The sequence below is a fragment of the Rhopilema esculentum genome, chromosome 17 (assembly GCF_057945365.1).
Source record: "Rhopilema esculentum isolate cy_ngs chromosome 17, ASM5794536v1, whole genome shotgun sequence".
NCBI classification, from domain to species: domain Eukaryota; kingdom Metazoa; phylum Cnidaria; class Scyphozoa; order Rhizostomeae; family Rhizostomatidae; genus Rhopilema; species Rhopilema esculentum.
Window position 1 is genome coordinate 2,894,854 of NC_142831.1, and position 17,086 is coordinate 2,911,939.

Below are 17,086 nucleotides of genomic sequence, written 5' to 3' on the forward strand. Positions count from 1 at the left end.
TGATGATCATGTTTTATCCAGAATATTAAGGTCAAGCTCTTGCCTCTTCAAAAGGATTATGTTCCTACACTTGAAAAAACTGTTGTATAAATATTATTCTTAGTTTGGAATTGAGTATCTAGACAGTGATTAGAATGAAACTGCATGGCAATGAACAGTTCTAAAAAGAAAATAGCTTCTATTTCTAAGATTAATAAAACCATTCAAAAACTGGGTGGAAATGTCTGTTTACTTTTAGTCATTATCAAAATTTATACTCTGAGGATGAAATTTACTTAATTTTGCCATGTTTTCCTTAACTCTCTGTCCTCTATGTTCTTTAGTTGCTGGTCTTCTTTGTTGATTGATTACGCTTTTCAAAGCTTCTGACTTTATCTTATTTGATTTGGTTTGTATAGTTGAACTTATGTAGAAAATCCGAAAGTCTGATATGATAAATGTATGACCATTTGTTGGATTTTGTTTTTTTCTATAGAATGATGTCAGTGAACAGGAGCAAAGATGGGGTTCAAAGACAATCGAAGGTTCTGGTCATCAAGCATCTCTCAGGTTAACACTTTTTATCTGATATTAATCTACCTTTCAAAGCAAGGAAGCAGCAAATAACATAACTGACTCATAACATAGCTTAATTTACAAGTCCTGGTAATATGAAATTTGGCGGCATGCTGGTAATGGCATGCTTTGAAAAGTTTAGGCTTGCAATGACGTGCGATCCATAAAATGGAGACCTTACGATTTTTATGAATACACATCGTTTTTTGGGAGCAGTGAAGACAGAGGCATTCAGAAATGGAGTCATTCAATCTCAGTTTCAAAAAGAGGTCAAGCAAAGGATATGAACGGACAAATATGGAGTAATGGAAACACCCACATTATCCTTTGATCAAGAAAAAGTGGCCTGAGGTAATGTGAACGGAGACACACAAAAACGAATTATTGGAAACCGGGCCTAATGGAAATGAAGTAAAGCGTTAAAATGCCTCTGGAAATGCCATCAATGTAACAAACACAAAAGAAATTAACAATTACTTTAGAGAAATTAAACAAGAAATTAAAAGAAAAAAATGAGAAAAAGAATAGTATTCAAAATGTGAAACTGTGCTTGCAACAGAAAGCACGCCTCTGGAGTTTTAGGTGTGTGTGGGGGCATGTGCGTGTGATCGCATGCCTAATATTACCAGGACTGATTTACCCACATTTAGGCAAATTTAATGGCTTGTTGTAAAAAAGCATACTCTAGGTCTGCTATAAAAACTTTTTAAAGTGAAGTTACTTAAGACACTTTGTTTGCCTTTTCTAGTATGGACAAGCTACGTCATGGAGTGGAAAAAGATCATAGCCAGATCAAGCAAGGTGAGTAAATTTATTTCCTTTATACATGTCTTATGTTGTCTTTAAACATGAAAGACAAGATAGTTTATTGATACCATGATGGGAAATGTGACAAAATTCTTAGCTATGTTTTTCTGAGAAGTTGCTCCAGTTTCTCCATTCTAAGGACACTGGGATTGAACAGCACTGCCTGCAATAACTTTCACTGGGGTCATATTTTTGTTAATTAGTATCTGAAACAAATACCTATCAAGCATAAACATTATTCAAAGCTACTAAGTAAGTGCAATAATTCTTTCCTTGAATGCAGAGGCAGACACTTGGTCAAATATTTGGGGGGGGCAAAGCCTTTTGTTTTAATAAGATGACATCACATTTCCTATTGTTTTAGAACAAAAGACCATTGTCCTCTAAAGTTTTGCAAGAGCAGTCGCCCCTCCCCCCCCCAGGGGTCCACCACTGCTTGAATGCAGTGTCTTTAATCACATTTTTCTGGCAGCTGTTCACTAAAGATTAATGCTGTTTGATTTTGAGAAAAAAATTTGCTTATTTGCCCACTTGGTATTAAATATTTATTAATGCTAATCTCTTCTTCTTGGGTTGATGTTTCATAACAATTTTGATGCCTTGTGCTTCTGTTAATGTTATATAAAATTATACATACATGTTCATACCTCATATTTATGATTATTTTTATGTTTCATATATGACCTTTTCAAATTTATGTTATGATTTCAATCCACTCCATTTAAATATGTTATGATTTCAAACCTATAAAAATAACATTATAGTAAGTATATTATGCAAGAAGTTTTTCTGATTCTCCCAAGCCTCTTCCAGGATAATTAAAAAATACATTTTGTCAAATCAGTTGCTTTACTGACTAGTAAAGCAGCGAGTAAATTGATTATTATTATAGTCAAATTGAAGAAATTTATATTAACTCTTACTTGCTTTATTATATGTCGAAAAAAGTTATAGTTAAATAATATATTAAGTACAAAACTCATTTGAATAAAATATAATATCTATCATAGGTAGCCATACTTCTACTGTATCCATTGCTCCATGCTTTGTGCATCAATCACTGTCATGTCTCAATAGACAACACATATTTAGATGCTCACGCTAGATTATTAAGTTTTTGTTTTATGTTGCTAGTATCATAAAGATATGTCTAGCATCATATTTCTCTGCTAAAGTATTCTCTTTGTTGCTGCAGTCAACTATTCAAACTTGAGCATATAATCTGAAGCCCTCTAATGTGTATTATGTAAAATGAAGTCCTCAAACCGTTTTTCAATTCAGAATAGTTTGTGTCAGTATAAATAAGGCATTGATTTCCAATTTTTGTTCTCTTAACCATTGTCTTCTCCTTCTTTCTTCAGATGACATGGATCCCACGTAAGTTCTTATGATTTGCGTTAGAATAGATTTGATTCGATAATAATCATCATAAATATATTCTCATATTCGTATTAACAAAGAATAACGTGTTCAAAAGCTGAAGATCGTGCTTCAGTTTTCTTTCAGGGTTGATAGAGAGAGCAGTTGCAACCAATTTATGTTGCATATCTCTTGTCATTTTTTCTGTCCCAAAGGGGATTTGTCAATGAAATTTTGTTTACATTCGTATTTTTCTCTCTTTACTTTAATGCTGACAGCTGCTTGTGCTTTGCGTATTCGAACGGTCTTTTTCGGTATTGTTATGTAGTCAGCATTCGTGTTTAGAAGAATCTCTTGACAGAACACATCGCTTGGTAGCGTTTCGTTTTAGGTGGAATTTTTATAAGGAAAAACACATTGCTGTAAACAATTCGTAAAGTTAATTGTGCCATGAAAGCTGGAAAAAGCAATGTGATGATCGTGCTACCGGAAGAATTTATCTTATGTTTACAGATTCAAATTGAAAAATTCAAAATAGTTGGATGTTCAATGTGGCGGTAGCTTGTAAAGCCTGGTTCTCATCATCATCATCATTAACTTTTGGGTCATACAAATGTCTGCCCAGTCAACTACAACGTTAAACTTTACTGAAATGATTTCGACAAATTTACTGATGTTATAAAAAGTATCCGAATTTCAGTTTTTGGACCAATCAAGTAGCAAATTGAAATTCCCACAAATTAAAAAATTGCAATTGTGCAAGCATGTTGAGCTAAGTAAGCTTCGGTCAAGTTCCACTATATCCGAATTTGATGACGGTGGGCAATAAAATGAGCCAATTATGAAATTTTACACTTAAAAAGCCTAGTTTTGGATGCTTTCATTTGTGCCGCGTCTGTTGCTATGAAGCTCGTTGTTAAAGTCTTACAAATTATATACCAAAATAACAAACAGATTTGTATTTTTCAAGGTATATCATTAAGGAACATAAATAGGTAGCAAAAGGGAGCTATGAAAGAAGAATGCCTAGAATTTTTAAGACTTGTGCGAAAAGAACAACAAATTGAATTTCCACGTCAGTATCAATTTTGTCTTGCTAGAGTAATAGTTTTGATATTTAGCTCAATCCCAGCTGTGCAATTATGCGCAATAATTTTATCTTACGGTCACCTGTTGATTTTTCTTCTTCTTAAATCAATCATACATTCTGTTTATACCCACAAACTGTGAATTGAAAAGCCATCGACCCTGCAAGATTTCGATCAGATGAAATGTAGAGAAAATTATACTCTTTACTGTAAGAAAGAAGATATATTTTTATAAACTTTATTTCATAAAACTCACGCGATAGTTTAAGCTCTAAGCTTGGCTTGCTTCCTTGATTGAACCCAGCTAGTTGATTCACACCTTGGCGCAACTGTAAAGCCGAGTGCTCTGAGAAACTGCTAAGGAACTAACAAATGACCAGCTTTTGTCTGATAATTCGCAAAGTGGCTTGAAACATCGTGAACATCTGTTTTGTAGAGAAAATACGTCAGTGCATTTGCATGGAATAAATAATTATTGAAGAATTACAATCACAGGCTGGAACATTTCAATTTACAGTAACGTGGACTTGCGTTTCTTGTTTTGCAGTGTTTTTGCTCATAATAATGCTACATAAGACAAAGCACAGTGCTTTAAGATGCTTTTTGAAGGTGGATTGACAAAATGATTGTTCAGCAAGAGAATTATTTAATAAGGCTTTTTTAAAGAGCTTTTGTGTTTGTGTGAGACATTCTCGATAAAAGATCTACCGAAGGAAGAATTTTAGATGGTGCTTGTTGTAGGAGGTTCATTCGAGACAATTTAACTGTAAATTTAATAATGGAAGATAATTATTTTAAAGGCTCTTTCAAGCAAGCTTAATAGAGGAAGGTTTCGATAAAGAGTGTTTTCGGATAGCATAGACCGGAAATATTTGAGAAGGCCTTACTCAAAGAAGGAATTTTTGGGAATGGCCCATTTGAACCGAAGCTGTACCGAGAGAAGTTTATTTAACTAGTGCTTAGACCGGGCTATACGTTGTCTCCTCGAAAGGAAAGAATTATTGGGGGGATGGGGGTTTGGTGCATGTAAAATTGGACCTTCAAATTCAGTGCCGTGGGAAGAATGTAATTATTTGTGCACTGTTGTTTGAGATAATAAAAGCAAAAAAGGATTATTCACTGGAAACGAAAAATTTTTATAATTTTTTCTGGGAAGGGGGCCTCCCAAAACCAATAGTAGCTATGGCCTTGTTAAAAGATGTGGTCTTTTGTTTAGAAAGAATATTTGTAGAGAAACTTAACTTATCCCAGAATCGGTCAATATTTTAAAAGGAACCTTTGTATCAACTCAGATCCACTTTAATATTTTATTATTGGAATACGGTTTATCTGCTATTATCACAAGCGCACTACTCGAAGCTGTGACATTTATGTCTTCTTCGCCTAAACAATACTGGAAAAAAATTGTTTAAAAATTTAAACCCATTTGAAGGATTGCGGACTTCTGTGGTAATTGAATCGTGTAGGCTGTTTTTCTGCGATGATAGAATGGTCTAGTCAGTTGTTCTGTATTGAAATGACATAGGACGAGAGTAACTGGCAAAACCCTTGTGTAAGAAAATTAGCAAGAATATGGTTGGCATTAAGCCAATTATACCACCCCCCCCCCAAAAAAAATTGAGCATTTTAAGAAATAGGGAATTTCTTTCTACCCCCACATAGCCTATTTTGGATTTCCTTAAAACGAATCTCCTTTGAAATATCCTATCAAAGCTGGTTTATTTTCATGTTTTATTATTGCAATACATTTTAGGAAAGTTGGGTCGTATGGTTATGGAGGGAAATATGGCGTTCAAAAGGACAGGGTTGATAAAGTACGTATTTGGTCGAAACGTTTCTTACAATGAATTGTTATGACAGTAAGCAGGGTTGATTTTATTTTAGATATTGATGAGCTTCTAACGGGACTAAAGTGGATATGGCAGCTAAGCATATGCATGCACTGATTAAAGTCACCAGTGCTATATCTGTTGCTCGTTGAGTCTTTTTTAAACTTTTGTGCTCGAAAGTAATCTTGTTTCAATTCATAATTCATAAATGCAACTGGGCCTTTAAAACGAAATATACTTTTCTTTTCATTTTTCGTCTCGGTCGAAAATTGGTTTTTTTCCAGGTTTGGACAGGGAGTGGGGGATTTTTTATTTGAGAGTAGGGTAACAGGCCATAGGCAGAATATAGAATTTTATAAGTTTTCTGTATTTTTGGTGTAGAATGTTTCGACAAAGTTTTTTTCATTTCATATATGTTGGAAAAATCAGTTTTCCCCGAAAAGGGACCAAAGGAGCATTCTGTGTTGTCTTTGATTTTTTGTCTTTAGGATCCCCATTTCGGTTAGACCTCCAACGTAAAAGATCATTCAAAAAAATTACGAAGTATTTGCAAGACTAAACGGAGTGTTACGTTGATATATATTGAAATACTTCTAATCAAACACCCTTTCGATCGCTTTTTTATTCGAGCCCTTTTAAGACCTGTTGTTTTAACTGCGCAAGCAAAATATATCAAATATAGCTAGTGTCTTCGATTTTTGATAGCTTTGTTCTTGAAGTATCAACTGATAAGCTATAAGATAAAGTAGTTTTTATTGAATTGTCCTTTTCTCAGGTCGCAGCTGACTATACATACGAAGGAAAAACAGACAAGCACGTTTCTCAGAAGGGTAATTGGTTCAAGCGCCTACCTCTCATAGTTTTTTTATTGTTTCAATAATTCATGTAAAGGGGAGGTCGGTATTGTGGGTGCGGGGACAGATGATGAAATTATCTGTAATTTCAGAAAGGTCACATCGGAAAACTCAGCTGTTCAGTGTTCAAGTGTTCATATAAAACTCTTCTTTATAAACATTATAAATTTTCTACGATCAACTTTCTTACTGATCATAATCTTAGGCCGAAATTTATTAGAACTTTAAGAAAATTACTCTATTGGAAAAATGAAAAATTTTTCAACTCCACTGATCTTGCTTGCCCGATTGGAACATCTTGAGTAAACAAAAAGTAACAGGTTTTCTTGTTCCACGTTAAACACCCATTCTAACTTTGTATTTATATTCGTCATATTTAGAATTTTTTCTTTTTTAATAAGATAATCGTCGCTCTTTCTTTAGATTATGCCGCGGGTTTCGGAGGAAAGTATGGTATACAGAAAGACCGAGTCGATCAGGTATTATTCAGAGTAGTCCTTTGTTCGTTGTTTGCAAATTTCACAAAGGCAAACCAACTAGTTTCTAATTGATACGGCAATTCTTCAAAGGTAACTACGCTTGAGGAGTACAGTTGGCAGGAAGAGTCGATATTCTCAAAATTCTTTCAAGAATCTATTCATTCCTGCTATTACCTGAAAATGTGTTCCCAGAAATGTACTTTTTTTTATTTTCCTTTTTGATTTGTGAATAAACGGTGTTGCCCACAGTAAAAAGACCGATCAGGAGATTCTGACACGGTTGCTCCTTTTCAAGTTACAGTGCACGATAATGTGACGTCATCAGCAATCTGATTTTAGAATTTTTTGCATTTTTGCATAATCTGAAGAAGCATCACAAAATACCCTCAGATGTGCAAAATCAATTAGATTAGTTGAGAATTGGGTGAGATATAGTCAATGGAAAATTCAAGTTTGCTAAAGGATTAATGTTAATTTTGCTTGGTTCATAAAGTTTACTGGTCAAGATCAAAGAGGGCTAGAAATAGATTTTTGTGACGTCATCACTTAAGAAACTATTTTGAAGTCAGTGAATATCTTACAGATGAATATACAAATGTATTTCAATTGAAATTTAACGTAGAACGGTAAAGCTGATTTTAAAATTCTTTATTTTATTAGTCAGCGGTTGGATATGAATACGAAGGGAAGACAGAGAAACATGCTTCACAGAAAGGTTCGAGAAATATTGTTATTATCAATTTTGTGAACTATATGATTAAACTAAATAGTTTATTTTGGATATTAGCGCAGTTTATGAAATGTAGCTCGCATTTTACATTAAGTTCAGTTTTTGCTTCAAGTTCTAGACACTGCACAGTCTTTGGAAAGCGCCTCCAGTCGCTATCAGATAATTTCTATAGAATCTATTTTAGTGTTCAAATTGGCAATTAAAAGCGCTAGTTAATGCGATTTTGCTTGTTAGTTAGCTGCTAGGTTAGTAGTTTCAAGGCTCGTGGCTTTCAGTTCAAGAAGAGTTGGAGTTAATTTTCTAAGTTTATTGATATTTACAGGAGATAAGGCGAGAATGGTAAGACTCCAATTCCGTTTTGGATTGGCCGGAACTTAAAGTTGCATTTATGCTCTATTAGGAACTTGTTTTCCGCGTAAGCAGAATAAGTTTCATGAATATAAAGCTTTCCTTGATGATGTTTCTCCATCTTTCTCTTTCTTTTACTGCTATGTTGATCTCGTTCAAATTGATGCCTTCATTAAGTTCGGTTCTATATTGAGTTAATAAAATTAAGAATACACAAGCTAGGGATCATCGAAAGGGAGAATAATCTTTTATGATCATATGAAATGGATAAATGGTATATTTAGTGGTCAAATGAAATGAATAATGGTATAGTGCACTGGTTTGCCCTTTGATGTCTATAACAGACGGTCCTAATTTGCAACTCCTAGTTTCACACTTAATGCTACCATTGGGTCAACGTATACAGCTCTGCCTGTACGGCATCGAACACAAAATACCAGTGTATATACAGACCAGTGATCAGTAATTCTTATCAAAGTTTTATATGATTTGGTTTTTCATGATCATTTCAAATATTGTTTGATGGCCTAAATTTTCTGATAAAGACGTTTTTGTAGCTTTTTAGCTTCAATTTACACTTATTTTTGCTTGTTAGATTATTCCAGTGGATTTGGTGGAAGGTATGGCGTGCAGAAAGACAGACAAGACAAGGTATTCTTCTACCATATTCATAAACTAATGTATAGCGCTCAGTTGCAGCTCATAAACGCAAGAGAGTTGTGTCGTAAGTTACTGTCCACTGGGTCCGTTGCTATTCATCTGAAAGGTACGGTTCCATGCGTAAATATGTAACAGCATGTCTGGTATCTACACTGAAGACCTTTATGTCAATTCATTTTGTTTTGAAACCCAAATACCCGTATGAAACACGATTGACACGATATCTAGGGGCAACGAGCAACCCAACAACCCTTGCAGTTATTTTCACAAGAGCTTCCAAACATATTGGGTAAACTACGATCCCTAGATGGATAACTGCAGTTAAATATCTTCTTTACTATCAAAGCTATATTTACTTTTGAGAATGGACATCGCCTGATAGCAGACCGTATCTTTCTGTAATCCTCCAGAGGTGAAAACTGGAGCAATGTTTCAATGTAACTTGTGTACTAAGTGTTTTCTACCAGGTTGGGCGCCATTGGTTTGCCACATATGGAATCACGCAGTTTTTTTAAATAAGGAATCTGGGCTAGAGCTCAGTATTGAATTCCTTAAATTATGGCCAAAACTGAGCTTCTAAAAATTTCTCGACCTTTCGTCTTCATTTTTCTTTTAAATAAAACCAGAAACATATAAGTAAAAGGGGAAATTATTGAAAACAATCGACAATTAGTGCAGTTTGCATATATTTTACAGGTATAGGATAAAATTAACAAAAATTGATCTCTTCTAACAAAATATGCAATGTAAGAAAATTTATTTTTCACATTTCTTAGAAGCTTCTCATCCAGCGCTAGAAAAGGCCCTCCTTATAAAAATTGCATTTAGTATATTCCACAGTGCCTTGCAATAAGGCTGCTCTGTTTGAAACTGTGATTTCCTTAAATTCTTCCAAATAGATTTGCTCTCTCTGTGATTCAAGATTAAGATAGCTATACTGTTCTTATCTGTTTTATCAAAAATTTTAGTGCGCTTTCGCGGAATAAATTTGCTATTCCAAACAGTGCAGTAAGTTGCTGTAAGAGATTTCCTGAAGCTGTCGTAGCTGCTTGATTCGTAATTTTATCATTTTTAAGGTGGGATTTCAAAAAATCGCGATTTCTGACAACTTGCTGTTTACTGTCGAGTTAGCACAAGATAGCGCTTGCCCGCTTTAGAAATCAGTCTTATCTCCGTAATTGTTTTTATGTACCAAGAATCGATCTTATCAAGTGGCTTTGATAAATGCAAATACATGTCTTTGTACGTCAGTGCCAAAATATAGGTATATGAAAATCCTCGAAAAAGAATCATTATATCTAGCCTTTAATTGAGATTATTTATATTCATGCATTGTGGTTGATGTTTTTGAGCAATCGTCTGAATAACTACGAGGCTCGAAATTCTGACATCGAGATTTTTCTAATCTGGCTCTTGTTTTGGAAATGATCACAAATACAAAGTAACGTAACAGTAATGTTTAAACGATAATTGGCAATGTTTATTCATTTGATTTACTTCAATTACACAGTCAGCTGTTGGCTACGAAAGCAAAGTTGAACTTTCAAAGCATGAGTCACAGCAAGGTACGTTGAAAGGCCTGTTTTTAATTTACATAAGCAACGGGATCGGTAAAACATTTATTGAAATACTTGAATTGCTGCGTCAGGAGAAGGATATTTAATCAAAACTGGGTCTCTTTGGCTCTTCAAAATTGCAGGGTAGGCCTTGACTTCACAATTAACTCTAGCTGTGCGTTCCAACGCCACCAGAAGACGCCAATTTTTGCCTAGACCCTGCTAGCAGGGTATCTTGACTTTCTTTCATATATCAATGAAAAATAGTTTATCTTCAGGTGTTGTGGGTTTCGTTTTCTTGTCGGTGATATCCATACGTACCAAAATACACTGCAATCAGCACGCCGCAATTTTCCGTTACCAAAACTACCAGGATGCATTGCACGCTTGATACGATTCATGAGTATGGCCTATTACCGCAACTGAATCTCTTGTTTCATATGATTCTACACGCAAAATGTTGTTTTCTCATCATATTACTATATAATATTGCTATCGGGCATCTATAATGACCCAGATTGTTCAAAAAACTATAATGACGACATGTTTCTGATTATTGGTAAAGCCCGATCGTCGTTCCATCTAGCAGTTTTGGAATCTATCTACATAAGCACGAAAAAGCCGCTATTATCTAGACAGAAGGAGTTAATTTTCACCTTAGGACTCCATTAACATTCTCAATAGGCAAGCGGCACTGATTGGGCAACCTCAACAGTCGTTTGCTCGCGTTTCTGATTGGCCTATTTCGATCCACAACTGGGTATATATAGTTCCTAGCGTAGAGTTTTCGATCTATGTTCTGAAATTTTATGCTCTGAAGCGTGTCAGACGAAAAGCTTTAGTTAACTCAAATTTTTCCTTTTTTCAAAGCCATTTTTACTATATAAAAGTACACCATCTGCTGTTATTTGCCATTCTCCAAATGTTAGATGCATAAATTGTTTGAAATTTACTGCCGTACATTTGTCTGTTGCTGTTTCTTATCCGTATTACGATAAAGATGACAGCCTTTAGTCAGGAATTTTGTCTATAATTTACACAAAAGTTGTTTTCCTGTTATTAATAAAGCGATATAGGGCTTTGACAACCAGTAAGTAGATTTGAGAATAAAGAGTTTTATTAAAGGCATTGAGTCATAGTAAATAGGCCTTCTCTATAGGGGGCCATTTGGTTTCGGCGTGATCGCTGCTGTTTCATGTGATACTTGCATCCGTTGTTGACAACTTGCTATTGATGAAAATTGCTTTGTCAATCAGTACGAGGTGAGTTCATGTGACCAGTTTCAGGTCAACCAATAGCATCACAGTCATGAAAATCATGACTCAGCGGATTTTGGCACTTAGGGTATACCCAATCCATTTTATCATGACTCAATGCCTTTAACTAAAGGCCATTGGTAGGTTTACTTAAACTTTGAATCTGTGCGACATGCAATTATATTTTTTTGCAGTTTAATCGATTATTAGTGCTTGCAAAACGTCCTCTGCAAGTACTGACTCTATTCTTTGATTCCATAATTCATGTGCGCCTTGAATGATGGCCCGACAAAAACTGTTTAGACTTTTTGAATTTTGATCTCTCATGACCAAAAAGAGCATTGTGAAATTACTCTAAATTTTTAAAGTCAGATGTTTTACAGATCTTCTGTGATATTGCATCATGAGTACAGAATCATTCCCCATCAGATCACTATTCTAAACTTTAACTGAACCAAGTCAAAACAACAGTTATTTGGCATATTCAACCAAATTTTGATTGATTTTGCATTGTTTGCTAGACTCCGTACCAACGACATTTTTCTGGCTTCCTGACTCATGACAAAAACCAGACCAGGCTTTCTGCCTTAAAATAATGTTTCGCAATCAGTTCAGTTCATTTTATTTTAAATTCCACAACATACAAATGGAGTCAAAAGCATTAAATAACAACAATATGAAGAAATACAGGCTACAATTTAAGATACAAGCAGACAGACTAAACAAGAATAGAGAAAAATATTATATGGCTATTTTCAAAATTTGTATGAAGAGGAATTCTTAAGAAGGAGCTCTCCCAGTAGCTGAGCTAATCGAGGAGAGAGCACCCCCTATTAGGTTAATTTGAATTGATGAATTTTGCTATGGGACACTTTGGGAACTATAGTCTGCTTTAATGATTTTTTTTAAGAAGGAAGGCTTTAAGTCTCTGACGCCCGCACAGGCTGAGATAAATTCTACTTCCATGCAAGGAGCCTATGACCTTACAGTCAGGATATAAGAACTAGTACAGCAAAACTTCCATCAAACTAAGTAACATTTACGTCATATCGTAGATGAATCATCATTCTTTTTGGACTGAATTCTTTACAGTCACTTAACAGATCTTAGTTTAACAATGCATGCAAACATCGGTAGGCGTGATTAGTCTGCTTTCTTCATAACTTAATCATGAAGGATACATTTTAAGTGATTTGGTGATGTGCAAGTTGACAGATTGTATTAAAAAACTGAATGTATTGTGTCATGATGAATAAGCGCCCTTCATTTAAGGTCATCTGGTATTGTGTGATCGCTATATGATTCCAGGAAGCCAGCTGATTGAGCATGTTTTATAAACCAGTTCGATACAACTCGTAGAGTAAGATCCACTAATGATATTGTGCTTCAAATAATACTTGGTGTATTTGGGTCTACCTCACTTTTTATTTTGACTCGATACTTTGAAGGATTTTACGTTATCTTAGGAACATAGTTTATAAATGTAAGCTTATTGATTCGACAATGGTGTGAATGAAGCTTCAAAGAAGCTACACTGGACACACTAATTTCGAATTATTATCTCCCTCGTTATAACGGGATATTTTCAAATGATACTCAGTATTTTGATGATCGCCAAGTGCGTGAAAATTCTGAGTGAAACCTCTCCATGTATTCGTTCTGAAACGTCCTTCTCACAATTGTTATTTTATTCTGCCCGGTCCTATCAACATTGAACACTGTTCCCACTAGGTTATTGGGGTGATTCGATCCATTGGTCTGAACCAATGAGAAAGTGCATCACGTGCGCATTAGCGCGAAGACAAAATTTACATCGAATTGAGCGTCATAGCGTTTAATCTAAAATATTATGTATCATAGTTGAATACAAAAACAAAGAGTTTCGTTCTCACTCCTCTCATGACAATCTTTTCTCTAAATTTCCTTCCTCTTTTGATTCGAAACAGGCTAATTCCCATAAATGCAACGAATGCTCTCACCACAGAATATATTATGCGATGTGAAAATGACCAAATTGACTTTAACTGCGCATGTGCATTCGATGCAAAGTTTTGAAAACCAAGCGGTCCTTCAGACAAATGCTGATTCGTTCATAAATTCATGTCAGCTAGCTGATATGTATATATATATATATATATAAATATATATATATATATATATATATATATATATATATATATATATATATATATATATATATATATATATATATATAAAAAGCCTATTCTACGTTTCTCGGTATACAGAACGGTAAGCAATCCTTTCTTACCACGCTAGTTGATATAGACGTGTAATTTCATTGAGTGACGTTACTGTTTCAGATTATGCCAAAGGTTTTGGAGGCAAGTATGGAGTGCAGAAGGACAGGGTGGATAAGGTAAGACACAAGATTCTTGGTATCGTATGTGTATGCTTGATACGTGGTGTTTTATTGACTCCAGTCAGGATGCAGTATCATTGTTCTTTTTGGTGCAATATTGAATCAGCAAAATTCTACTGTATTGAAGTATTTGAAGTACTTGTAAACTTTCCATAGAAACTCTCTTTTACAGATGTTTTCTATTTCTATAAAAATTTTATTGGTTTATTATAAAGCAACAATGCTGAAAATTATCGCCAGAAGCTCTTTGACTCCCCTTTATGTTACGTCTAAAGGGTTTCTGATAAAAAAGGCAGAAAGGGGAAAAGCAGCAGTTTGATTTTCTTTTCAGACATATTCTTCGCCAAAAGTCATTAGAGCTGCTTACTTACTCTGTTGCACCCCTTCTCCCCCCCCCCCAAAAAAAACGTTTGCTGTAGAGTTAATATCATAACTTTCTGTGTTAGTTATCCGAGTTAGCATCATAACTATCCGAGTTAGTGTCATAACTATCCGAGTTAGCATCATAACTATCCGAGTTAGTATCATAACTATCCGAGTTAGCATCATAACTATCCGAGTTAGTATCATAACTATCCGAGTTAGTATCATAACTATCCGAGTTAGTATCATAACTATCCGAGTTAGTATCATAACTATCCGAGTTAGCATCATAACTATCCGAGTTAGTATCATAACTATCCGAGTTAGTATCATAACTATCCGAGTTAGCATCATAACTATCCGAGTTAGTATCATAACTATCCGAGTTAGCATCATAACTATCCGAGTTAGCATCATAACTATCCGAGTTAGTATCATAACTATCCGAGTTAGTATCATAACTATCCGAGTTAGTATCATAACTATCCGAGTTAGTATCATAACTATCCGAGTTAGTATCATAACTATCCGAGTTAGCATCATAACTATCCGAGTTAGTATCATAACTATCCGGCAGGAATCAATTGAAAATCTAACCTGTTCACATCATATTAAACAACATTTTTCGGAAGGGAGAAAATATTTCGTAAAATTAAGTTAAATTAAAGACATACGATGGTGAAAAATATTTTGTTTTTTGACAAATTTTTGTTTATTTGTTTAAGTTTGTTAGCTCAGTCTTTTTATCTTTTAACTGTTTTACCTTGACTTTTTTTCATTTCATTGCCTGGAAAAATTCTTTATGTTTTTTACAGCTTCGACTGACTATTATTTGTATTTGAATTTAGAATGTCTCGACCAGGTCTAATTCATAGTCAGAAACTGAAGCTGATTTTCTTTGAAAGCGGGATACTTAACAATAGCATTGCAGATAATCGAAGCAAGATTAAACCACGTAGGTTGTCCTCCTTTTTAATCAAGAAGCAACACTTTCATTTTAGTCCGCAGTTGGATACGAACACCACGAGGAATTAGCAATGCATGACTCGCAAAAAGGTGAATGGCTAACATTCTAAAGACCTCATTATTCTGGTTGTCTATCAATGCTTCTTTTCTAGGGTTTTTTCAAGCTTTGTAGAGACAGAGAGGCAAAGAAAAACAAGCAAATTCTGTCTAGTCGTTCTTAAATCCAGTAGCTTCTTAACAGAATATGTCTCTACGGTTATAAGAGGATTGCAATAACATAAAAGTTTCAGTTCACTCTGAGATTCTGCTATCTTAACTAGTATCACCCTACCCATCACATATTTTTCTACTATTCCGGCTGCTTTCGATTGAATATATTTTTCTCAACCTGAGTCTGTGTCTGAATATATTAGGTAAGAAGTATATGTCGTCGTTAGCCTCGACGCTAAGGTTAGTTAGGGATGCATATCACTTTATTTTGTTAGATTGTCAAACAAGCCATCTTGTTTTTGCTATAGACTATTCAAAGGGTTTTGGTGGAAAATTTGGTGTACAGAAGGATCGAGTCGATCAGGTTAGTGATAGTACGTATATTGAAAACACACGTAGATCTTGTATTTTCGAAATAGAATTATCTTGGTTCATTTTTATTTGATTTTTGTTTGTAATGATATATTTCTGTTATCTAGACACAACAGCCCGCGAGTAAGTATCTGTATAGCGGTAACACTTGTACAACGGTATCTTATATTGAGTTTTATTTAAAAACATAATACTTTATGTAATATCTTATCAAACGTTGGTATGCATTTCTAGAACGTTGTTGATATTTTTCGACTGGAGAAGCTGCCCTAGACTATTTCCAATGGGTTTTTAAATATTCTCATTGCATTCGGAATAAATCAGCATAATTCTCTTAGCAGTTTTATATTTAGCAGCAATGACCTTGCGGTATTTCAGCGTTTTAAATGAATATAAGTATGTTTGAACTATAAATCGCTATCTAGGTTAAAATCTAATTCCGGCAAAATGAGCTAGGTCATTGCATCAAATTTTAGAGATCCAATGCTACCAAGTAGAAGATATCATTACACCACTTTAAAATGAGAATGAAAAATCTGGTCTGAAAAAATTTTGGAGTTACATTAAGAAGATGCGGAGAGATTATGTTGGCATAGCATCTTTAAAATACAATGGCAAAATGGTTAAAGACCCCAAGGAAAAAGCAGATGTTCCAAATAAGTAATTGTCTTTGTATATGTAAAGGAAAGACCTATTGAACCAGCATTGCAAAAAGTGTCAACCGTTCCTAACATGGATGATAGAGTAATAAGTACACCCGGTGTTACAAAGTTAATAGAAAACTTGAAACCATATAAAGCAATTGGTCCTGATCAAATCAACCCTCTTGTTATGAAGCAACTTGTGGTAGACATTGCACCAATTCTTACAATGCTTTATCATAAGCCATATGAAACTGGCCATATTCCAATGGACTGGAAAAGAGCAGAAGTAATACCAGTATTCAAAAAAGAAGCTATTGACTTTCACTTATTCTAGCATTCGTTCAATTAACGGAAATCACGGAGTCTCTATATTATCTTTCTCGAGATTTTTGTCCACAATCAGCTTTCAGCTTCGCATTTCACAACCGAATAGAATCTTGATCTTCTTTTGGCAAAATACGTCTAACGTCTTGATCTTTCCAAATTTTACACAAAGGTAAAGAGTAAATCTTCCATTGCCAACCTTCTTTGTATCGCAAAGAGCAATAGCTTTGTAATTATCGCCCAATATCCTTGACATGTATCGCCTGCAAAACCATGAAACAATCCTTACAAGCAATGTTATGAAGC

General features: G+C 34.6%; 2 protein-coding genes across 2 annotated transcripts in view; one reads left to right on the forward strand and one right to left on the reverse strand.

Moving 5' to 3' along the window:
- The window catches only part of LOC135681198 (uncharacterized), a 47,202-nt gene extending 42,892 nt beyond the window's left edge, over window positions 1-4,310 (reverse strand). The window contains exon 1 of the mRNA XM_065195553.2: window positions 4,066-4,310. The gene's annotated coding sequence lies outside the window, so the exon portion shown is untranslated. The remainder of the gene's footprint in view (window positions 1-4,065) is intronic.
- Window positions 1-17,086, forward strand: part of LOC135681230 (uncharacterized) — a 42,650-nt gene that overhangs the window by 3,670 nt on the left and 21,894 nt on the right. The window contains exons 2-13 of the mRNA XM_065195577.2: window positions 476-549; window positions 1,304-1,356; window positions 2,724-2,739; window positions 5,563-5,623; window positions 6,414-6,468; window positions 6,916-6,971; window positions 7,632-7,686; window positions 8,645-8,700; window positions 10,220-10,274; window positions 13,843-13,898; window positions 15,266-15,320; window positions 15,749-15,804. Of these exons, the coding sequence (XP_065051649.2) occupies window positions 476-549; window positions 1,304-1,356; window positions 2,724-2,739; window positions 5,563-5,623; window positions 6,414-6,468; window positions 6,916-6,971; window positions 7,632-7,686; window positions 8,645-8,700; window positions 10,220-10,274; window positions 13,843-13,898; window positions 15,266-15,320; window positions 15,749-15,804 (648 nt within the window). The remainder of the gene's footprint in view (window positions 1-475; window positions 550-1,303; window positions 1,357-2,723; window positions 2,740-5,562; window positions 5,624-6,413; window positions 6,469-6,915; window positions 6,972-7,631; window positions 7,687-8,644; window positions 8,701-10,219; window positions 10,275-13,842; window positions 13,899-15,265; window positions 15,321-15,748; window positions 15,805-17,086) is intronic.